Source organism: Equus quagga, chromosome 1 (assembly GCF_021613505.1).
Source record: "Equus quagga isolate Etosha38 chromosome 1, UCLA_HA_Equagga_1.0, whole genome shotgun sequence".
Lineage (NCBI taxonomy): Eukaryota > Metazoa > Chordata > Mammalia > Perissodactyla > Equidae > Equus > Equus quagga.
The window spans coordinates 134548470-134571805 of NC_060267.1; the positions used below are offsets into that span (position 1 = coordinate 134548470).

Genomic DNA, 23336 nt, shown 5'->3' on the forward strand with positions numbered 1-23336 from the left:
CCTTGCACACACAGGCACTTCCCAGGCACACTGGTGTCCCAGAATGAGGCTCCCTGTGACCTGAGCAACCCTGGGAGGAGGGGAGGTCTGGGGCCAGTGGATGGGGAGCTCCAGGAAGGTGGCAACTGTTCTCTTTCACAGTTTGGCAGCTCATGCAAAGGAGACACTCAATGAATATTTGTTAAATGAATGGATGATTGGTTGGATGGATGGATAGATGGATAAATGGATGGGTAGATGGTTAGATGGTTGCACGATGGATTGGGTGGTTAGATGGTGCGTTAATTTCCTATGGCTGCTGTAACAAATTGCCACAAACTTAGTGGCTTAAATCAACACAAGTCTATTATCTTACAGTTCTGGAGGTCAGAAATCTGAAATGGTTCTCACTAGACTAAAATCAAGGTATTGACCAGGCTGTGTTCCTACTGAAGGCTCTAGGGGACACACCACTTCCTCACCTTGCCAGCTTCTAGAGGCTGCCTACTTTCCTTGTCTTGTGGTCGCATTCCTTTATCTTCAGAGCCAGCAATGTCAGAATGAGTCCTTCTAGTGCTACCATCATGTTCTCTCTTTTGATTCCCTCTTCCAGTCTTAAAGATCCTTGTGATCACATTGGGTCTACCCAGATAATCCAGGATAATCTCCCTATTTTAAAGTGAGCTGATTAGCAACCTTAATTCCATCTGTAACCTTAATTCCCGTTTGCGATGGTAAGTAACATATTCACAGGTTCTAGAGATTAGAATAGAGACATCTTAGAGGGCCATTATTCTGCCTACAATAGATAGGTAGATGGTTGGTTGGATGGACATATAGATGTAAGGATAGATGGATAGATGTATGGATGAGTGGCTGGATGAATGGGTGGAGGGATGGATGGATGGATGGATGGTTGGGTGGATGGATGGATGGACAGACAGACGGACAGAGAGATGGATGGATGGATGAGTGGATGGATGGCAGACTGAGTCCCCCAAGTGGAGATGAAGAGCTTGAGAAAGAGTAGACCTGCTACAACTCATCTTCTGTACCCTTTCCCGCTATTAATGTAATGCAAGAGCCCTGGGCAAAGGGAATGACCTTTCCTAGGCTCTGCACTTCTCTTCATTGCATTTTATCTCCCCAACTAGCTCTGACTCTCCCCAGGTTGGGTACCCTGCCACACCTACCAATCTAGCACTACAAGCCAAATTTGACCCTTGCCTGATGATGAGTGAGAGAATGACCTTGTGGAGCATTCAGCGGAGATTGGAGATTGGAGGGGTCCAGGAGGTCCAGGAGTTGGGGCTCTCCTGGATGAATGTGATGGAATATCAATAAGAGGAGCTGGGAAGAGGAGCTCAGCATCCAGAGCTCACTTACTTGGGTGAGATTTTTTTTTTTGAGGAAGATTAGCCCTGAGCTAACATCTGCTGCCAGTCCTCCTCTTTTTTGCTGAGGAAGACTGGCCCTGAGATAACATCCGTGCCCATCTTCCTCTACTTTATATGTGAGATGCCTGCCACAGCATAGCTTGACAAGCTCTGTGTAGGTCTGCACCTGGGATCTGAACCGGTGAACCCTGGGCTGCTGAAGAGGAACATGCAAACTTAACTGATGTGCCACTGGGCTGGCCCCAGATCTTTTTGTTTTGAAGAGGTCAATTAACTTTGTATTTATTCCTTATTTAACATTTAACTATAATATTTGATTGATACAAGAGAATATCCATAAATAATTGCATAATGATATAATGGACACTGGTGACCTACCACACAGCGCAAGAACAGGAACGAAATCTGCCTCGTGAGGCCTGGGATTCATGTCTGTTTTGCTCATGCCTGCATCGCCCCCAGTACCATGAATAGCATCTGGCACCCCATGGGCCGGTGATAGATGTTCATTGGTGGAATCTCCCCATGTTCCACCTCTACCCAACTCCTGCCCTCCCCGTCAGTGTATCAAGAATCATGGTTTATGACTTCTCGGCCTTTTGTAAATGGTTCTATCATATACTTATGAATGCCAAAACAATATTGTTTAGTTTTACTTTGGTGGGGGGGGGTGCTTTATAAAAATGGCTTTAGATGGAATATGGATCTCCTGTAATTTGTTTTCTTCCCTCCGCATTATAGTTTAGGATTCATCCGTGTTGCTGTGGGAGCTGTGGTTGATTTCTCAATTCTCCTGTCACTGGATATTGTGTTGTTCTTAGTTTCTCCTTAAGAACAGTGCTGCTAAAAACATTCTGGGGTGGGGGGATTTTATTATCATTATTGTTATCACTTGGCTTGCTCCCATCCTGGCAGAATTCACACTCCTTCTTCTCCCCCACTCCTTGCACACACAGGCACTTCCCAGGCACACTGGTGTCCCAGAATGAGGCTCCCTGTGACCTGAGCAACCCTGGGGGGAGGGGAGGTCTGGGTAGGGGCCCAGCTGTAGCGGCTCTGTACTTCTCATGTCTGGATCCACACCTGTGCACCCCACCTTGATCACCCTAATAAGTATATTGGGTCCCCCAGGCCCCATGTTCAGAACAGGATGAAATAGAAAAACAGACTCTCCATTTGTGCAGTCCTGGGTTAAAATGTCCAGTCCATCATGTACAAGGTGTATGCCCTTGAGTGAATCATTTCTCCTTTCTCAGCCTCGGTTTCCTCTTGTGTAAAGTGGGGCAACCTTAGGACCGCCCTCACAGAACGTTACAGAGAGCCCCGTGAGCGCTCAGTGGTGGGCCGAGAGAGCTGATGTTGTTGCCCTTGCTGTTTTCCTACTCCTGCTCTGGCTTCTTCTACTCTCCATCCAGCTCCAAATACTGTCAGGGGCTTTCAAGGGCAACCAACCCACCCCCTTCCACAGATGAGGAAACTGAGGCACAGAGCATAGAGAGCTCCTACCCAGGGACCCAGAGTCCCAGCCATTCCCTGCCATGGGCCTGAGTGGTCCCCCACCAGTACGTCTCCCACTGCCTCTGCAGGGTCTGTGTGTAGGGAGGGCCATGCTGTCCTCTCTTTGCCATGTGACCCTGGACCTACCCTCGAGCCTCTTGTGCTCCCTTTCATGCTCTGTCGTGGCCCTGGGGTATGAAGCTGAGGATGACGGAGAGGGCAGTACTGGAGAGGTCACTGTCCCTAGACCAGGGCCAGTAGCCTACTGTGCAACCTCACTCTGGCCTCCTGCCTAGGCCCAGCAGTTATCTCCCACCCTCCCATGAGCACCCAGAGCCCCATTCTCCCTGACCAGCCCCCTTCATGCTGAGGACGCCAGTCCTGCCTGGTGTAGGGCCTCCCGGACCCTAGCACACTCCCCACTCTGCGCAGGATGGGCTGTCTCAGCCCTGTACCAAAGGGGTGATAGGCAGCCTGATGCTGCCTCTCCAGACAGTTGGAGGAGGTGCGGGTGGAGAGGTGGCCTCAGCATGCCCAGGAGTCAAGTGTTTAATTCTGCAGTCGCACTCAGTTTTCAGATGAGGAGTTGGGACTCAGTGTCACAGCAGGGAAGAGAGAGATGAGGAACAGGAGCCCTGATCCGACCCCGTGCCCAATACCGTCTGCATTCAGCAGTGCCGGGGGGGAGGGTGTGGAGGGGCCTCCTGCCCTGAGTGTATGTGGAGGGTCACCTCCAAACACGGACTTTGTGCTGGAAGGAGCCCACTACCACCACTTCAGCCGGCTGGTCCCCATCCATGATGCAAGTCCAGGGGTCAGGGCCAGCCTTTGCCCTCAGCTCTGCTCCAGCACCGTCCTCTGGGAGCAGGCCGGGAGCGAAGTGTGTGAGAAAGGCCCCCATCCCGTCAATGTCCTGCACCGCTCCCCACCTGCCAACACTTACTTTCCTCCATCTCCTCTCAGGGAACCCCCGCCGGCTGCTGCAACATTCCCTCCAGGCTCCTGCCCCCGCGGCCCCCAGGCCCCTCCTCTCTGCCAGGGTGGGAGCACAGTCATTCAAGTTATTTTTAGCCAAGCTGCATCCTCCAGGAGATGCTAGTCAAGGGGAAGCCACCCCCGCGCCTCCCAGAGCTGCTTGCAGAAAAGGATCGATTAAAACCAGTGCTGCCAAGGCCCCAAGCCAGGCGGGCAGCGGCACTGAGATAGGCTGAGCCAGGACCATGGGCCTCTCACCCACTGGCTCCTGGGAGTTGGGGCCGGGTTGTTAGGCATGCTGGGGGTCCCCACATGCCTGTCACTGTCACCACTCAGCAGCTGCTCCTCAGTCAGCCCCCTCCTGGCCCTGTCCCCGCCATCCCTGCCCACAGGGAGGGGGGCATCCCTGCTCTCCCATCCCTTTCTGGGCACGGCCTCTTGCCGGTGGGCAGCCTCAATGTTTCCAGGGGAGATTTCGGGGGGCAGGGAAGGATCCCCACATTGTCTGCCTGGCCTTCAGCTGGCTCAAGCCTTGTCTCAGGAGGGCTGCCGAGTGGGACAGAGACCATGGGCCAGTCCCCAGTAAGTGCTCGGCATGAATGGGTCCCTGGAGCCTCATCACAACCTGCCAAGTAGGTAGCGCCCTCATCCTCATCTTACAGGTGAGGACGCTGAGCCACAGGAGAGTTGAGTATTTGCTCAAGGCCACCTGGCTGCTAAGTGTCAAGGTAGGATCTGGGTCCTGCTCTCCAGCCTTCACCAGTGGATGGACTGTGAGTGTTTGAGAATGTGACAACCAACTAATGAGCAAGTGTGGGGCGGCTACAGAAAGATAGGACTGACCAATGTTGTACTGGGGGGGATAAGATGGCCCCCCACCCTCTGTCACCTGCCATGGATGCCGCAGCCCAACCTACCAGAAGGTCATTCCTTGGGTAAGGCATGGCCCTCCTTTCCCCAAGCTGCCATCAGTGTGAGTCTCAGGCAGTGTCCAAGCCCAGAAGAGCTTCCAGGAGTGGCTTTGACAGAGAAGGAGAAGCTGGGTGACCCTGAGCAAGTCACTTCACCTTTCTGAGCCTGTTTCCTCACCTGCAACATGGGATTAACAAGAGTGTGCAATGAGGACCAGTGATAACCGATGCAAAGCTCCTGGCTCCAGGCCCCAGTAAGAGACCCCTTCCCTGCCTGACCTCTGGACTTAGGGCTGTGCACTGAGAAGGTGAGGACACTCTCGGCGGGTCAGGCCTCTGATCCCCGGGGCTTTGGGGGTGCAGTGACAGCTCAGGGAGGCCCTGATCGGCTGAGATCTAGTGCCAGAGAGCCACGGGGAGTGAATGCCGGCTTTGCCCCCTCCAGCCACTGTGTCCTCCTTACCCCCTCCCCACCTCTGTCTGATCTTATGGGGTCTGCCTCCGAGCCCCAGCAACATGCCTCCTCCCCCAGGAAGGCTTCCAGCTTCCTCTTCCAACTCCCAGAAGCTGCTGGCCTGGATGGGCCCTTCTCTGTTCTGTATCTTCGGGTGCAGCGCCCACAGCTTCCTCCCCTCCCGTCCCCCCAGGCTCTGCACACAGTGGGTGATCATGGCAATAGCCCTGGCCCAGCAGACGTGTGAGGTGGAGCCAGGGGTCACCATTTCTGTTTGCTGCCTCAAGAGAATCTTCTTCTGCCTGCATTGTTGACCCCATTTTACATGAGGTTGGGGTGGAGCGGGAGTGAGGGGCAGCCCTGGGGAAGTTCAGTGATTTGCCCAGTGACGCACAGCTGGGAAAGGGCAGCGCTGGGGCCGAAGCCTGTTGCCTATGGGCACAAGCCCTTCTTACTCAGGGGGCACTTGATGGGAGCTTCAGGGCCCCCAGCTCCTTTCTGCTCTTTCTGGTGTCCCTTGTGCCTCTCTAAACAGGGCTGGGCCTCCTTCTCCCTCTTCAGTCTGTGATGCATGGTATCTGGGATGGGGTCCCTGAAGCACTACATGGGGAGCAGGCCAGGGCAGCCCAAGAGCCTCCCCGGACCCCCAGGGGCTGCAGCCCTCCTATGCCCTCATTGCCTGTCCTTCAGCCCAACAGTAGGGAGCCCCCTTCCCCCCCAAACTCCGCTCTGACTCCCTGGTTCCCTCCCTGACTTTCCACATACTCCCTATATGTCCTAGGGCAAGTCCCTTCTCTGAAGACCTCAGTTTCCCCATGCACAGGCTTGGAGAGGGGACTAGATGATCCTCAAGGCCCCTGCCCCAGCGCTGGTTTTCTCAACTCTGCCTGGGGCCCTGGGTCACAGCCTCCGTCTCCTGGAGGGAGTGTGGACTGTGAGGGTTGGGGCTCGAACTCTTTGGGAGGTGACAGCCCCCTTGTTCATTCAGAAGAATTCTTGCAAAGGCACTTCATCCTGCTTTCTACCCCTTAAAGAACCTTCCATCTGATCCTGAGGCAGGGGAGGTTCTGGGACCCAGCCTGGCATTAACCCCAGGCTGCTAGGTGGGTGAGGAGTCCCCCCTCGCCCCCAGCCTCTCCTTAGCCTGAGCTGCGAGGGTGCAGGCAGGTGCAGGCGAGAGGGGCATCCAGGCAGGACAGGGCTAAAGAGAATGGGGAGCTGGAGGGGCTGCGGTTGCCATGGCAATGGCATTGGTGGCTCCCCTGGAGGCTGCTGAGGAGGGAAAGGAAAGGAGTCCCTCCCAACCCTCAGCTTCTTTCTTCTTTCTCAGACCCTCTTTGTGAAAAAGGAGTCTCCTTAGCCTGCTGAGTGTTTTCCACCTCAGAGGCAGGGGTGGGAGCCTCTCAGGAATGCATACCTACCCTGTCAAGCCCCCTCAGCAACCACCTACTCCATCCCTCCCCTTCCTGGCAGGCCAGTTCTCTGTGCTGCTGGGCTTCTCCCCATTCACCCTGCCAGTCCCTGACTGCCTGAGCCCAGCTGAGCCCATTGTGCCCTCCTCCCCGGAGCACTACCACCACTACCAATGCCCTCTTCCTTTCTAGGCGCGTTCCAGGTGGGATGAGTACGTCCGAGTGGAGGCAGGGCCAGCACACAAGATGCCCCCACTCTGGGCATCTGTTGGCCACAGAGGCCAGGGACTTCTGGGTCACCTTGTGGTTAGTGTCACAGGGCTCCCTCCATAACCTCACTGGGCACACACCATCCTATGCTCTTCTGGGTCCTGATGGGCATCTGGACCACAGTGGCTCTCCATTTGGCTGTGGGACCTCTAGTCATGCCCCAGGACTCTGTCTCCTCATCTGTGAAATAGGGTGATGAGAATCCCAGCACCTCCCAAGGCCGCTGTGTGGTCTCATGGATGCACCGCCAGGCTCTGGGAGGCTTCCTGCCTGCCCAGCAGTGGTTGCTGCTCTTCTCCCACTACTACAAATGAGGAGACTGAGGCTCAGAGAGGTGAAGTCGCTCTGCTGGTGAGGGGTCGGTCAGAATTTGAACCCAAGTCTATCTGATGTCAAAACCTGTTCCAGGGGGCCTGCCCGGTGGCACAGCGACTAAGTTCGCACGTTCTGCTTCTCGGCGGTTTGGGGTTTGCCGGTTCGGATCCCGGGTGCAGACATGGCATCGCTTGGCAAAAGCCATGCTGTGGTAGGCGTCCCACGTATAAAGTAGAGGAAGACGGGCATGGATGCCCGTCTTCCTCAGCAAAAAGAGGAGGATTGGTAGTAGTTAGCTCAGGGCTAATCTTCCTCAAAAAAAAAAAAAAAAACCCAAAACCTGTTCCTTTAACCCTCAGCAGACATAGTCTCCAGTAACTCTGAGGTGGACCAGCAGGGGCTCTACCCAAGGGTACCCACAAGCTCCACTTTCTCTGCCCTGAACCCTCTCTCGAAGACCTCCCTTCTCCCCTCCTCCCCACCCCCGACCCAGGTACTTGGAGCCAGGGGAGACCCAACCTACCCCAGAGAACCTGCAAGAAAGGGAAGACAGGGGCTTGATCCATAGGTGGGGAAAGTGGGGGGGATGGGCGTGGGGAACAGGGAGGTGAGAGGTCTGGGAGACTCACAGGGCTTCCCACAGGAGGGGAGCTCCAGCCCGCCCCAGCGGTACCACTCCATCTCTGGTCCCATGCTGCCCCCGTGTGGACGACAAGCTCACATTCTGGATTGGGGACCCCACATTACTGCTGGGCCAGGGGCCCCCTAGAGGGAAAATCAGTGGTCTGGGCCTGTGAAGGCATACCCAATGGCCTGAGGAATGGGCTGCACCTCCAAACCTCTGCCTGAACTGTCCTCTTTCCTCTCGACAGATCCTGAGCCCCAGCCTGGCATTGCATTGCTGCCCACCGCATTTCCTTCTCCCAGGAGCTTCGAATCCCAGACTGTTGGAGGGAAGTGAGCTTAAGAGTTTTATTTTCCAACCCCCTACCCCATATTTCAACCTCCATATCCATATCCAGTAATTCAACTGCTGTTGCATATCTCTCATATCAGGGAGCTTACTACCTCAGGAGCAGCCCATGGTTTGGAGGAAATTCTGATTGCAGAAATGACCCTGCATGGAGCTGGGATTTGTCCCTCAGTCATAGCTCTGTCCTCTGAGGCCCAGGTGGCCTCTCACTTGGGGATTTCTAAGCAGATCCAAAACCCAACCCAGTACTTAAAGGCCTCCTCCTCTACTGCCCCCTACTCTTCTCTCCTATGGATAAAACACTGGTTCCAATAACCCACTCATAGTCCCTCTTATCTGTGCACAGTGGCGGTCCCTGTCTCTGGAACTCCAGGACTGAGGGGACCTATCACACCTGAGGACTGTCACTTCCCTCCATCCTGGCCCTCCCTTGGATCCTCTCCTTATTTTTACCATTCACTTGCCACTGACATTCTTTCCCTAAGCCCTGTCCCCATCCCCAGAAGCCTTGTGGGGAAAAGGCATGGATGGGACCAACAGTGACTGAGCACCTAATGTGTACTCCACACAGGGTTCAGTGCTCTACTCAAGTATCCAGTGTAACCCTGTGAGGCAATTACTATTTTTATCCCCAAGTTACACTCAGAACGGAAGCCGAGAGGGCAGAGATCTGGACCCAGTAGAAGAGCTGACTCTTATCTCTGTGAAATCCCTCCAGGCTGACTGGCCTCTTGCCTCCCGATTCTGCTATCTGCCTGGATTTGTGAAATGTGTGCATTTAATTTCTCAAACATTTATCAGGTCCCCACATGCACCTAGGACTATTCCAGGCATGGCAAAAATAACTCCAGATGTCTCCGACCCTGTGTTGTCACTGAGGAGGCCCCAGTGGATCCCACTTGGGCTGTGGATTGGACTGTAGCTCTGGACAAGACAACACCACTGCAGGCCACACGGCTCAGGCGGCTCACGTCTAGCCCTGCCCAATCCAAGGTTGGTCTGGTTGCCAAGGTCTCACATCTCTCTCTGTCTTGTGCCCAAGGCATTTGCAAGGGGCCTGAATGATAGACGCTCTGCTGAGTCCAGCTAGTGGCTCTGCCCAAGGCCACACCACCAAAGATGGCCAGTGGACCCAGACCTCCGCGTGGACTTGAGATGGGGCAAGAACTGCTCTCTCACAGAGGGTGGGAGTGTGTTGACCCCAGAGGAACGGTTAAGTTCCTCACTTTTTTTGTATCAGAGACTCCTTTGACATCTGATGATGTTTATTGATCTCTTCTCAGAATAATGTTTTTAAATGTGTAAAATAAAATAGGATTACAAAGGATTTTCATGAACAGGGAAAGATGTCCATAAATTATGATTGAATTAATACAATCAGGTTACAGAAGAGCTTGTACAGTAAAGATCCATTTATGAAGAGAGAAAGAGAGACAGGTAAGTAGGTAGGTAGGTGAGGGAGGGCGGGAGGGAAGGAAGGAAGGAAGAAAACTATCTCTATACAGGTGGCTGGCACTACCATCTTTCCCACTTTGAAAAGCTTGGAGGTCAGTGGCTCCAGGTCATGGTCCCCTTTGGCCCAGGAACAGGTCCCCTCAGATCACAGCCACTGTTCCTCCCTCTTGTCACTGCCTCCCCGCTTGTCTGGTAGCCGGGATTTCACCCTGGGCCTATCCCTGTAGTAGCTCCAAAGGTGCTGCATGGCCACCATCTGTCTCCCCTGTCAGACTATGGCTCTCTGCTCACTGCTTGCTCTGCCACTGTCATAACAACCTGGAAAAACAGTGTCCTGAGCAGGTGTCTCTGCTCACTTTTTAGGAGCTGTGGGAGCTACTGCCCAACTGGGAGGCCACACGGTGGAGCAGCCTGGTTCCTTTAAAGTTGTTATATCCTCCTCTGCTGGTCCCTGCTTGCTTCCCTTTCTCGAGAGTGCAGCAGTCAAACCTTCTCCTCCCTGTCAACCTCCGGCCCCAAGTCTCCCACTCCTTGGGCTGAGGCCCTGACTCACCAGCAGGCATCATGCCACCCCCACCTTCTGCAGTCCCCACCTCTACCCACCAGCTCCTCCACCCGTCCTCAGCACCCATAAAAGACTTTGCTCTTGCGGAGACACCTTCCTCTCTGGCTTCAACGGTTTCTTTGTTGGCACTAGGCCACCCCGTCAGTGTCTGACCCTGCTCTTCATTCTCCTAACTCACACCTGCCAGATTTCTCTCCCCTTTCTCAGGAATGCTTCGGTAAGGAGTCATCTGCATGTCCTGCCTCCACATCCTCCTTTCCCCTTCACTCCAAATTCTCTGCAACATGCTTCTGTCACTCCATGAACCTGCCTTGTCAAGGAATGTCCATCCAGGAGATGTATATTAAGTTGTTCTCCATCAAGTACTGTGTCAGGCAATGGGAAAACAAAGGTGACCAAATCAGTTCTGAACTCATGGGGCCTGTGCCAATGCACATAAGCACAATTAAACAATCTGGGAAAGTTATATGAAGGAAGCAAACAGAATGAGAGAACATGGAGTAACCGGGGAGATGGGGCAGAGGGTGTGTATTTTAGATAGGGAGGTCTAAGGAGGCCTCTTCAAGAAAGCAGACCATTCAAAGAGTAGGGAGAATGTGGTCCAGGTGGAGGGGAGATCCAGTGCAAAGGCCCTGAAGCAGGAACAAGCATTTGTGCTTGGCAGGAAAGAAAGAAGTCCATGGGTCTGGAGAGGAGTGAATGATAAGCAGAGAGTTGCCAGAGGTAGGGGAGGTAAAGAATTTATTTCCCATGCAAGGGGAAGTCCTTGCAGACTTTAAATGACAAGATCTGACTTTTATCTTAAAAAGTGCCTTTGGTGGGCCAGCCCGGTGGCATAATGCTTAAGTCTGCACACTCAGCTTTGGTGGCCCAGGGTTCGCAGGTTCAGATCCCTGGCATGGACCTACACACTGCTCATGAAGCTATGCTGTGGCGACATCCCACATACAAAAAAAAACAAAACAGAGGAAGATTGGTACAGATGTCAGCTCAGGGCCAATCGTCCTCCTCAAAAAAAAAAGTGCCCTCAGGTCTCACTGCTGTGTGGAGAAAGAACTGTAGGGGTAAGCTGCGCAGAGGGCAACAGAGTTGTTAGCATGCACTGCTTACTCATTTTGAATGTCCAATAGGCATATCACATTTAATGCATCTAAAAAGAAACATCTGGATCATTGGCCCCCTCAAAACACAGCAACAAAAGCCCTGTCCTTCCCCAATCTTCTCCATTTCTGTAAACAGCACTGCCATTCACCCAGATGTTCAAGCTAAAAACTCAGGGGCTACCCTGGCCTCCTTCCTCTCTCTCATTTTCTGCATCCCATGTTCAGTCTACTCTCTTTCCTTATCCACTCCTCTCCATCCCCACTGCCTCCTCAGGTCCAGGCGCCATACTCCCCATCATGTTCTGCACCAGCCTCTGCATAGCTCTCCCACTTCTCTCTCCTTTTCTCTTCTCTTCTGCTCCCTACGGTCCATTCTCCATGCAGTAGCCAGGGGTACTTTTTAGGAACACAAATCTCCTGTCACTCACTGCCTAATATGCGTTCCTCAGAGAATCCCTTCGCCTTCAGGACCTTTAATGAGACCTGGGCCCCAAGCGCCTGGTCCAAGAGGCATAGAAGGGAGAGGGGAGGGTAAAACCTGAAGGGGGCGGGGCCAGAGTCGTAGCACCGCCTCCCGGTCCCGCTTGTGCCGTCCCGGGCTTCGGAACCTTTCTTCCCGGTGCTAGGGGACTCTTTCAGTAGTACCTTCCGGCCTCGACGACCCTATTTCCCGTGGTGCGCCGCGGCTTTCCTCTTTCTCTTCCGGTCCCAGGCGCTTCGGAGCCGCGGGCTTGGGTGAGTAGCGGCCGCGCGGTATCCCAAGCCATCCGCCACTCCCGGACTGCGGCGGGGGGCAGCCTCGGGGAGGACTGGGAGACTGGCTGCGTGGCTGTGGGGAGCGGAGGCCGTGGGGCAGGGGTGGTGCCCCTGGGTTCTTAAGGAGTGCATGGCAAGGGGAGAAGGCGCATTTGGGAGAGAGCGCAGCCTTGCGTCCCGGACCGGCGAGGGGGGGCGGTTGGTATCGGGGCCCCATCCTGAGTGAGAGGCGGGGACTGGCGTCGGTTCGTGCACAGTGAGTCGAGGCGGGTGGAAGCCGAAGATGCAAGGCGTCTGTGCTGCCGCCTCATTCTGGCTTCCCACCTCAAGTCCTTCCAGATCAGGGCGGCAGAAGTAGGCCTGGCCCTAATCTCCCCCTTTGTCTTCCAGGTGCAGACATGGCCAAGTCCAAGAACCACACCACGCACAACCAGTGTAAGTGCCCCTGGCCCAGCCTCCATCTCACGCCCAGACCCTACCAAGGATTAGGGATGCTGGGACAGGGCAAAGAGCACGGGTCTGCTATGAGCCTGGCTCTGATTTTGTTTTCAGCCAGTGCTACTTTTGGGGTTATAGACTTAGAAGCCAGAGGTCCACTTGGGATACCCACAGTGCTTTGCATTCTGTGATAGTTTCCTGGATCCCAGGAAGACCTACTAGGGGAAAGGTTCTCCCAGGCTTGCCAGCTGAGATGTTGGGTGGTCTTATTAGAGGAAATGTTTTTTTTCATCTTAATTCCTTTTATTCCCCACAGCCCGAAAATGGCACAGAAACGGCATCAAGAAACCTCGATCACAAAGATATGAATCTCTTAAGGGGGTGAGTGTGTGCACTGAATTACGTAGAAGTGTGTCTCTCTGGCTCCAGTTGCATACTCGGGGCCTTTCCTGTGGCTTTTCCTGGCTTTAGCATCTGCCTGAGCATTGTTATTAACTGTCCCTTGTCTTGCCTGGACTTCACCCTCTGCCATTACATAGAAGTGTGTCTGTCTGGCTCCAGTTGCATACTCGGGGCCTTTCCTGTGGCTTTTCCTGGCCTTAGCATCTGCCTGAGCATTGTTATTAACTGTCCCTTATCTTGCCTGGACTTCACCCTCTGCCAGACCTATCGTGAAGCTTTACTTGGCCTTTCCCAGCCCAGGGTGTAACCCCCTGGTCAGGTGTAACCTGCCTGCTGAGGGCAGTTTTTCTGACCATCTCCCTTGTTCACCCAGAGCACTTCAGGGGAGGGAATGGCCTGGTGTGTGTGTCCCAGTACCTTGTGAACCTTCCACTCCTTGTTGACCAGCCATATGACCTTGATCTGATACAGTGCTGGGCTTGCGGGGCAGCTTCCCTTTCTGTGCCAGAGTTCTAAGGATTAGCTGAGAAGGCTGAGGCTGTGGGGTCTGAGCAGGAGAACTAAGCCCTCTCCCTAGTCTTCTCCTCTGCTGTACCCTTGGTCTCTGATCTGTGGAGTAAATCATTAAATCCCTAAGCCTCTGTTTCCCCATGCCAGTCTCTTCTTCTTTCTCATTTGCTGTGAATCTGTTGTACCAGGTTTGGTGTTTAAGCGACACCTTTCTTTGAGGGGAAAGTGGGGTGGCTCTGAGGGGGTTTCCAAAGAAAGTCAGCTGAAGCCCAGCAGCTCTGGCAGAGAGGGCAGCCTTCATTTGTTCTTTTCTTCTGAACTCCCATTTGAGCTCTCCTGGGCTCTGGGTGTGTAGCCATGAAAATGCAGTTTGTGGCATTAGCAGGGTGGAGTGTTGGCTTTTGGGGTGGTGGTACGTTTCTTTGCGGATGGTTTCTAAGGGTTGGATATATCAGCGTTTAAGGTGGACTTGATGCTGTCTAAGCCCTCAGTAGGCCTCGACTGGAACCCAATAGTTTTCTGGGTACTGCTGTGGCCAGGGGCACCAGGGGTGACTTGGAGGACCCCAGATGCTGCACTGATAGCTGCCCGTACCTTTCCTGTGTTCCAGGTGGACCCCAAGTTCCTGAGGAACATGCGCTTTGCCAAGAAGCACAACAAGAAGGGCCTGAAGAAGATGCAGGCCAACAATGCCAAGGCCATGAGTGCACGTGCTGAGGCTATCAAGGCCCTAGTAAAGCCCAAGGAAGTCAAGCCCAAGATCCCAAAGGGGGGCAGCCGCAAGCTCAATCGACTTACCTACATTGCTCACCCCAAGCTCGGGAAACGTGCTCGTGCCCACATTGCTAAGGGTCTCAGGCTCTGCCGGCCAAAGGCCAAGGCCAAGGCCAAGTCTCAAACCAAGGCCCAGGCTGCGGCTGCAACTGCGGCTCAGGCTCAGGCTCCAGCTCCAGCTCCCAAAGGTGCCCAGGCCCCCACGAAGGCACCAGAGTAGACACCTCTGTCTGCCAGTGTGAGGACGGAAGGACTGGTGTGACCCCTGGGCTGGTGTCCTCCTGTGCTATTTGTACAAATAAACCTGAGGCAGGATCTGTCAGCCTGTGTCTGTGATCCCAGGGCTAGGACCAGGGTTTGGGTAGAGTTGGTACCTCCATTTTGTGTGGGAGAAGAGTTTCGCTTTCTCTGGACGGTAGGGTGTGGGTGGAAGTCAGGGGAAATAGGGCCTTGGCGTGCAAGAAGGGGACCTGGTAAATGAGAAATGTTTGGGGGCCTTAGAGAATCTGGGGCACATAGCTTGCTGAACTGGGTAGGCTGCTGAGGAAAGAAAAATCCCAAACATCCTTGTTAGGTCTTAAAGCTTTCCCAGAGGACAGGGAGGACCCTGCTGAGGAATTCTGTACTATGGCCTGAGCTGTACTAGGCTTAGGCTGTTCCTCGTGTACTTGGCCAGCATGCAATGCTCCAGGTTGTACTGGTCCCCCAAGTGCTAGGGGCCTGGGAGGCAGGGCATTGGTGGCTGCCTTGCTAGCACGAGTGACTGGACTCTGCTGTGCCCCCTGCATCACCTGCAGTCTTAGTCCTCAGAGCAGCCAGTGAAGCAAGTAGTGCAGTGGTAATAGGCGTTTGTGGAGGCCTTCTCTAGAAGGCGCCAGGTAGAGCACTGTTCCTGATCACACTTAATCCTCAAAACCAGTCTTTTAGTACAATGGTCATTTAATTTGTGGTCCAACCTTGCATACTTGGGAGGCTCAGAAAGGGTTATATTAATTATACTGGTGTGACAGGTGTAACCCATGGTATATGGTCCCCCCTAAACCTCTGAAGTATTACTAGTGTCTTGTTTCACAGTTGAGGAAACTTGTTCAAGATCACGGAGCAAGGAAGGGATGGAGGTAGCATTGGAACCCAGGGCCCCAGGAAGTTTTAGTTTGCCCAACTAGGTCTGGGCTGTTGCCTCTTGACTGTCAATCCTAGCATACTCTGTGAGTGGCCGATTGTCCCTCACCTGGGGGTGTCAGATAGGTGGGGTCTTGGACTGGGAACAGGTTGTGTGTTCTGAAGGTGGTTTGGCCCAGCCAGAGGTCACCAAATCAGATAGCTTCCAAAATGAGGCCTGTGCTCTAGTCCCTAGGATAGGGGCGTGAAGACTCCTGTCCCCAGTTATCTTTTTTTTTTTTTTTTAAAGCTTTTATTTTTCCTCCTCCCCAAAGCCCCAGGGTACATAACTGTGTATTTTTAGTTGTGGGTCCTTCTAGTTGTGGCATGTGGGACGCTGCTTCAGCATGGCTTGATGAGTGGTGCTAGGTCCACACCCAGGATCCGAGCCGGCGAAACCCTGGACCACCAAGGCGGAGCATGTGAACTTAACCACTGGGCCACCCAGTTGGCCCTGCCAGCCATCCTTTCTTAAGATGACAGCCAGCTTGCTGCCCTCTGCCTCCTGCTTCCACACAGCCTGCCCTGTGTGTAGGAAGCACAAATCCCCAGTTCTTGAGTCACATCTTGACTCCAGTACATCCAAGCTGTGTGGTCTTGGGCAAGCTCTTCTAGCAGAGCTAAAGTGGGGCTCAGTGAAACTTGCATCAAAGGGCTGCTATGAAGGTTCAAAGTAGATGAAGCTGGCCAAAGTCCTGGCTGCGTATCAACTCCAGGAGCAGCGTTACTACTACCGGGAGTAAGCTTGCGGGCCACAGAACCAGGCTCTCGACTTTCCTTCTGGCCACAATTAGGAACTTCAGAAGCCAGCCCTCCCCATCTCCCCAGCCCCACGCTCTTGGAAGTGAGAACAGGACTAGATCAGATCAACTAGAGCAGCAGGCTCAGGTCTTGGGGCCATGGCTGACTTGGCACTGCCTGGGGCCCTAGCAAGGCTGACGGGAGCCCAGCTTGAGGACCACTGCACATACAGACCCATGATCCCTGCCAGGGTGCTGGGGACCCTCAGATGAACTGACCTGGTCTACCAGTGCTCCTGCTCCTCTGCAACCCATGTTCCCAACACCCCCTTCCTCTCACCCTAAGGGGTTGACAGATGGTAGCAGTGATGCCTTGCCAGCTGCCTCTGCCTGCCTCACATCTGGCAAGGGCCCAGTTAGCCCCTAGTTTTGGTCACATCTCAGAATCCTGAGTGTGGTCCCAGAAAGCCAGGAGTGGTTCCCTGAGATCTTTGTGTTCGCATCCCCTTCATTAGGAGTGGTCTCCCCAACCTTACAAGTCATATCAGTATGGTGGCCATTGAGAATAGGCACTATGTCCCCTTGTTCCTGGCCACAGACATGGCTGAGTAGTACTGGATGGGTGTGCTGTGTCAAGGGGCACAGAGCAGCATGAGGTCGGGGGAAGTGCCCAGAGCCAAGCTCCCTTTCCTGATCTGTGAAATGGGGATGGTAACAGCACGTCCCTAGAGAAATGAGAGAATCCCTGCTCCGTGAAAATCCCTGCTGTTAGACTTCAGAAGTCGCCCTTGTCCACACACATATTTTATTGTTAGGCATTGGGGAAGAGGGGTCCTTGGCACTGGTCAGGGTGGAAGCTCCAGGGGTAGAGGTTGGGGAACATGGGGCTCAGCTGTCACTGGGCAGGGCGGGCACGCTGGCCAGGGCAGGCAGCAGCTGTGTGTACATGTCCACCCCATGGAGGAACATGTCCTCATGCAGCCGTTCATCATGGTCGTGCAGCAGCCTGGGTGTGCGGTTCATGGGTGAGAAGCCTAGAGCTGGGACCCCCACCTGCAGAGGGCAAGGAGGAGCCGTTAGGGGGAAGGCCAGCGTCCAGGCCCACCCCACTGCCCACTCTACTGCAAGCGGCTCACCTCGCGGAGATAGCGGCTGTCAGTGGCAGCAGGGAAGATCTCTGGCTCCAGAGTGAGGTTCCTGCAGAGGGAAGAGCCTGGTGAAACAGGAGGTGGAGAGGGGAGAAGGCAAGGGAAGGTTTGAAGGGAGAAAGGGAGGTGGAGGAAGGAGAGGGAAGGAGAGGAGGGCAGGCCAGTGCACTTACATGTCCTTGCAGACCCGGCTAAATGCCGCCCACCAGGGATCTGAGTCATCAATAGATGTCACTCGGGGCTCCGTGAACTTCTAGAGGGAGGAGAGGGATGGCAGGATCAAGACAGGGCCCGGGCATCTGGCCCTATTCTTCGTAGGGTGGGCTGTGCCTGATATAGGGTTCCCCCTGGCCCCAACATCCAGCTGGCCAGTGCAGCCACAGGCCCTCTTTCAGTCCCTCAGAGACTGCAGGTCTGGGACCTTCTCCTGCCCTCCATCTACTTACTTCCTGCCCATCCTTCAGATCCTAGCCTAAGTGTCCCTTCCTCAAGATGGGTCTCCCAGACCTCTCAGACTGGTCAAATACTCCAATTACAAGTTTTCAGCGTACAAGGTCCTACCCTTCCTGGACCACGTGTTCATACTTACATAAAAGTAATATTATGGCATAATAATTGACTCATGACTATTCCCCCCTTCATGCTGTAAGGACTACAAGGGCAAGAAGTGTGTCTAATTTAACTCCTTACAGTATTCCCCAGCACCCACAGTGGGCTCCACAGCTAATGCTTGTTGAATAAAATGTGTCTCATAGCTATAGAAATGCCCAGACCTATGCAGGCACACTAAGCACACACTCCTCCGGTGACACACACTTGGCAAGCCCAATCTCCCCAGCTCCCACAATTCCCCCATTGTAGGTCCCCTGTCAATACCTGAACAAACTCGAAGGTGACCCCCTCGCCAGCTGCCTGGCACCAGCTCTGCAGCTGCTCCTCAAAAGCCTACGAGAACAGAGATGAACCGACCTCTCAGGCTCTCCCTGAGCCTCTAGGACAGGACTGAGGACCCGAGCTCCCTCCTCCAAACCCAGGTGGAGGTGGCACCTTCAAGTCCATATCCGGTGCCAGACGGAAGTCAAAGCTGGCGCTCATAGTGGCAGGTACCACGTTAAAGGCCGTGCCACCCTCTAGCTTAGTCAGGTTCACAGTGGTCACAGCCCCCAGCTTCTGGTGGGGGTTTGACTGCAGCCTGTAATGGAGGGGCAGAGGCAGCAAGGGGGAACACGAGAGAAAAAGGTGGCTCAGCCTCCCTCCTCTCTTGCACAGCCTTCTAGACCCCTGCCCCCTTGCCCAGGCTGCCTCACCTCTGCCTCTCCTTCTCCCGGAAAGCAAGGATTGAGCTCACAACCTTGTGCTAGGAGAGTGTGAAGTTAGTTGTGAGAGTGGCCTCAGTATAGAGCCTCAGGAACTTCCAAAATCCCTCCCCTTGTGCCACGCACCAGTTTCTCTGCTGCTGTGTCCTCAATGAAGAGCGAGGCATGGCCTGGCTTCCCGGTGCTTGTGATCCGCACCCCTGGGAGATGCAGCGGGGAGGGGGTATCTTCAGCATGGGATGAACTGGAAGTGCAGTCAGCCCTGGGGTGGGCTTGGGTCTTCCCTTCGTTCCAAGCTCCTCTGGCAGGGCACTGTCCCCCTCAGAACACACCAGTGTAGAAGCAGTGTAGAGCTGATTTCTGCTCAACAGTTAGGGCCCACGCTAAGAAGCTCAGGTAGGAAGTGGCTGAGAGGCAGAGGCCCTGGGTTCAAGGCCTACTCAGGCCCCAACTTGCTGTGTGACCCTTGGCAGGTCCCTGCCTCTTCTGGCCTAGTCTCCTATCTGCAGAGTGACCCCCCTCCCTTGATGCCCATACTCACACCAGATGCTCCGCTCACTATAATAGACAGTGAAGGCATCAGTGGGGTTGGCCAGGCCTGAAAAGGGAAAGGTGGTTCAGAGGGTGGAGCAGCCCAGCCCCCACTAGCAGTCTCCCTACCCACTGCTGGCTGCTCAGTAGCCTGCCACTCTCCTTACCCTCATCCAGGGCGAAGCCAGCCCTCAGGGCCTGGAACTCAGGCCGCTGCACAAACAGTTTCATGCCTTGAAAACCCCCAATCTCCTCATCTGTGAAAGCAGCAGGGATGTGAGATGAAGGGCCTGCCCAACACACCCTCCCCTGTCTCTGAAGGTGCCCCTCCCTGAGCCACTCCTACCTGGCACAAAGGTCATGTGGATTGTTCTGGGGAAATGGTGGCCCTCAGCCTTCAGCCTCCTCACAGCCTCCAGATACCTAAGGAGAGGGTGTAAGTCAGGTGCTGGGGCAGCCACCAGATGCTTGGGCATGCAGGCTGGAACCCTGGGCCCTGCTCTGCCACAGCCTGGCAGGGGACTCTGGGAAGTCCCTGTCCCTCAGTCTCCCTGTCATGCAATAGTCACAGCAGTAATTCCTGCCCAAGGTAAGGGGTCAAGATGTTCCTTGGCCTTGAGGTTCTCCAATCACCCCGTGTCCTGGGTCAATCCAATGGGCCAGTGGGGACACTGTGCAGGACTGGGGATGGAAGACACTCACTGGATGCTGACACACTTCATGTCCTGGGCGCCCCGGGCATAGATGTAGCCCTCAGCATCCTTGAAGGCCTCAAAGGGGTCGTGACTCCAATGTTCCTGGGGGCAGAGGAGGGAAGAGGGACCCAAACCCCAAATTTAGTCATTAATCCAACTGTGGTCAACTCTCTGGTCAACTGTGGCCCTGTTCTAGGAGCCCACTGTAGGGTTGGGTGACAGGTGTGGTGAGGGGGACAGAAGAGGGCTGAAGAAGGCAGCTGATGGCCATCCCTCATCTCTGCCTCCCACCTCCACCCCACTGTGGGCATGGAATGGCTGCTAGACAAAAGCTGCTTGAATGGAGCAATGCCATATGATGCTGAGAGTCATGACTGGTACCAGCACTGTGGGCTCCCTGAGGTCTGAGGTCAATTGGAAGTCTGCCTCATCTTTGTCCCCAAGGCCTGCACCACTCCCTTCCCATGCCCTGCCCCCTCTCCTGCCGCCCCAACACACACCTTGAAGACAGGCACCACATCCGTGTGGGAGTTGAGCAAGAGAGAAGAGAGTCTGGGGTTGGTGCCTGGCCAGGTCAGCACAGTCACCACACGACCAGGTGCCACCTGAAGAAGGTCAGGAAGGGGGTAGTCAGCACAGGGTGAGGAGGTGCCCCAGGCCCACCTCCCCTCCCTATGCAGGGGCCCAGGCTCACCTCCACTTTCTGACAGCCCAGGCCCAGCTGATGGGCTCTCTCCTCAAGGAAGGCCACAGCAGCCCCTGAGAGCACAGAGGATCTTGGGGCTGCTTCTGCCTACCCACACCTCCCACTGGCCCAGGCAGAGCTGGAGGGTACATCCAGACAGAGGAACAGACCCGCAGATGGGCTGCTGCCTCCTCAACACAATGTGACGTCTCTCAGAGACACCTACATTTCTGTCCCCAAGGAAATTGATATTTTTGGCCAATCAGTGACCCTTTGTGGAAGGCTAGGTGAGAAGTCCAGGATTAGAAGCAGGTGTCATTGTTACCTTCCTTAAAGGTGGGGAAACTGGTGTGGAGACATGGGATTCACTCCACATCTCCCAGCTGGTAAATCACAGAGCACGTGATTTAGACTAGATCCATGTACACAATCCCCAGACAAGCTTGATTCCCTAAGGGCTGTGACCTTTGTCCACCCTCAGCAGGCTTCTGGGAGAGTCTTCTTCCCTGTGGTTGCCCCAGTCTCCCCTCCCCCACCCCAAGCCCTGGGGAGTGAAGTGGTGTTGTTTACAAGGCTGCCAGGAGTAACTTTTGGAGAAGCACCGCCTCTGGGGAACGGGTTCCTCCACAGCCAGGAGGGGCTGGCTGCTGAGCAATCTGTTGACCTAGGGACTGGCTAGAGGAGTTGGGACGCCATTTGGGAAAGCAGAGTGGGGCTCAGCTGGATGACAGGGATTGGGGAGTGTTTGCAGCAGACTTCCCGCCCCTGGGGCCCCAACACTGGCCCTGGAACCGCCGCGTTCTCACCATAGTCAGGCTCAGGGTGGACGGTGCGGATGCGCAGGTACTGGCGGAAGAGCGTCACGGATGGGTGCTCATCCTCGCGACCCTTGCTGGCCATGGCGCCGCTGGTGGTGAGCTGGGGGCACAGCGAGTGGCTGCCTACCAGTCCCAGCTGCTGGGGTCTGGTGGACTCTATCTGTACAAGGCCCCTCCCCAGGGCAGGCGGTTTTCCGTACCTCCGACAGGAGGAGGACACCCTGTTTCGGAGCTTCCAGTTACAGAGCCCCATTCCGTTTCAGGTGCCGTGCTTATTTAATACCCAAAAGGGCCCCAAGAAGTTCTTGCCTCTGAATGCCTACTTTATAGAGGAGAAAGCTGAAGCTCAGAGAGGTTCAAGGACAGCCGGAGAGTAGCTGTGCCAGGTTTAAACCCAGACATCGACTCCCCCCACCCTCCTCAAAAAAATTGTCCCAATTGCCCGGATTTCATGCCAGGGAGTCCCAGATCCCGCTACCCCTCTACAGGGCACCCCACCTCGCTCTCTGCTGGTCGTAGGGCCGCGCTCGTCTCTCAACGCCAGCCCGGAACTGTGGCCGGGACTCAGGGTCTTAAGGAGTCGCAGGCTCAGAACCGCCCAGCTCCGCCCACCACGTGGCCGGACCAGATCGCGGGGCTGCACCGAAGACGGCGGAAAAGGGCCGTCCCAGTCTCTACGGCCGCGTCGGTGCGGGCGACTCTGCCTGCCCCTGGCTTCAGCCTGGGCGGGGTTATCCGAGGCCAGGAATTCGAATCCGGCCCCCCGGCAGCTGCCTCCCGGCAGGCCCTGCTCCCGCAGGCCCCACCCCGCCCAGCAGGACACGCCCCCTCCAGGCCCCGCCCTTGGGCCTGGGCAGAACTCCCGATGCTCCCACCCCCAGAGGGCTCCACCTCCTGCAACCTCCTGATTGGCGGAAAGGAGGGCGGGCACTGACCCCAAAAAGTCGCGGCCGCGGCCTTGGTGCCCCTTTGTTCTCAGGGTACTGCGGTGCGAAGTCCTGCCGGAGCTGGCTCTGCCTGCCCCCCCACCCCCTACTGGGAGTCTCCTACTTCTACCCTTTTCATGCGTCAGCAAGTCCGGGAGGTCCTGCCTGCCTCAGCTCCCTGTGTGGAGAGGTTATTGGTTACTATCTGTCCTGCGAGACTGTGAGCTCCAGGAGGCCGGTCCATGAACCCGTAGGATTCTGTCCTTGGCGGAGCACAGAGCGGGCGCCCGGACAGCGTGCCAGGAATGAGGGATAAATGGACGGACAGGCGCACGTATGACCAAGTGTGTGATCGTGTGCACGTGCCACTGTGTGGGCAAACCTAACAGTGTGTATCAGTGGGTATGACCGTGTGACAATGACACGGAAACAATGACACAGTGGGTATGACAATAGGAGTGTGAGATGGTGGTTGGTTGTGCCAGCGTCTGTGTGACGGAGGATGTCGCAGCAAGAGGATGTAATTGTGATGCTGTAGGACAGTGTGAGAGGTGGGGAAACAGCACAAAAGCATACAGGTGGCACGCTCTTGGCTGACCCCATGCCAGGCTCCCTGGCTCTTCTGCAGTCACCAGAGAGGGAGGTATTGATAAAGGGAGGTGTCCCACTGTCCACATACAGGCTGCCCACAGTAGTAGCTGCCCACATGTGTGCCCAGCTGCCCTTTGTCTCTCAGCCAGTTCTGCCCTCTGCTCCAGAGGCTGTCAGTTTGGGGAGGGGCAGGGGTTGAAGACTTCAACCTCTGGGCCCAGAAGAGGCAAGCTTGGAGGGTAGGGGTCAATCCCAGCCCTCCTGGGGTTTAAGTCTGGCCTGCTGACCCACACATACCCAGGCTTGGTTCCCCAACAACGCTGTGTTAATTATTAAACCACATTCCCCACTCCCACCTCTACACATCCTGCTCCCTTTGGCCATAGTTCCTGCATTCCTGACTTGGCTCAGCTGCCAGACCCCGGATTTCCCACAAATCCCAGTGATCATGCAGCAGTAGTAACACTCCCTCTCCCACCCTCCACCCCCAGCCCTGTGCGGCCAAGTGCTCCACTTACCCAGACTCATTCAATCCTAAA

General features: G+C 55.1%; 2 protein-coding genes across 3 annotated transcripts; one reads left to right on the forward strand and one right to left on the reverse strand.

Moving 5' to 3' along the window:
- The first annotated feature begins 11949 nt into the window (after window positions 1–11949).
- RPL29 (ribosomal protein L29) lies at window positions 11950–14501 on the forward strand. Its single transcript, XM_046674263.1, has 4 exons — window positions 11950–12041; window positions 12453–12497; window positions 12817–12881; window positions 14023–14501. Exons 2-4 carry the CDS (start codon window positions 12461–12463, stop codon window positions 14404–14406), a joined length of 486 nt encoding a protein of 161 aa, XP_046530219.1. The 5' UTR covers window positions 11950–12041; window positions 12453–12460; the 3' UTR covers window positions 14407–14501.
- A 2374-nt stretch (window positions 14502–16875) lies between these two features.
- On the reverse strand, window positions 16876–22007 carry ACY1 (aminoacylase 1). Of its 2 annotated transcripts, XM_046663609.1 has the most exons (15): window positions 21779–22007; window positions 21269–21380; window positions 20472–20536; window positions 20278–20382; window positions 19785–19879; window positions 19429–19505; window positions 19250–19339; window positions 19093–19149; window positions 18678–18751; window positions 18543–18592; window positions 18283–18427; window positions 18112–18180; window positions 17409–17488; window positions 17224–17284; window positions 16876–17140 (listed from the first exon to the last, which is right to left on the reverse strand). In XM_046663609.1, the coding sequence occupies exons 2-15, from the start codon at window positions 21360–21362 to the stop codon at window positions 16976–16978; spliced, it is 1227 nt and encodes a 408-aa protein (XP_046519565.1). In that variant the 5' UTR covers window positions 21363–21380; window positions 21779–22007; the 3' UTR covers window positions 16876–16975. The 2 variants fall into 2 exon arrangements, with proteins under 2 accessions (XP_046519565.1, XP_046519566.1); XM_046663610.1 differs by lacking the exon at window positions 20472–20536 and having other exon boundaries at window positions 21779–22005.
- Window positions 22008–23336: the final 1329 nt, after the last annotated feature.

What these genes read in the sequence shown, in the direction of transcription:
- RPL29 (XM_046674263.1), top strand. Translation starts at nt 12,461, where the DNA reads ATGGCCAAGTCCAAGAACCACACCACGCACAACCAGT. An exon ending in CCACACCACGCACAACCAGT is followed by an intron (nt 12,498 to 12,816) that starts GTAAGTGCCCCT and finishes TATTCCCCACAG; the next exon opens with CCCGAAAATGGCACAGAAAC. An exon ending in GATATGAATCTCTTAAGGGG is followed by an intron (nt 12,882 to 14,022) that starts GTGAGTGTGTGC and finishes CCTGTGTTCCAG; the next exon opens with GTGGACCCCAAGTTCCTGAG.
- ACY1 (XM_046663609.1), bottom strand. Translation starts at nt 21,362, where the DNA reads ATGGCCAGCAAGGGTCGCGAGGATGAGCACCCATCCGTGACGCTCTTC. An exon ending in ATGAAGTGTGTCAGCATCCA is followed by an intron (nt 19,506 to 19,784) that starts GTGAGTGTCTTC and finishes CCCTCTCCTTAG; the next exon opens with GTATCTGGAGGCTGTGAGGA. An exon ending in TCACCTTCGAGTTTGTTCAG is followed by an intron (nt 17,489 to 18,111) that starts GTATTGACAGGG and finishes TCCTCCCTCTAG; the next exon opens with AAGTTCACGGAGCCCCGAGT.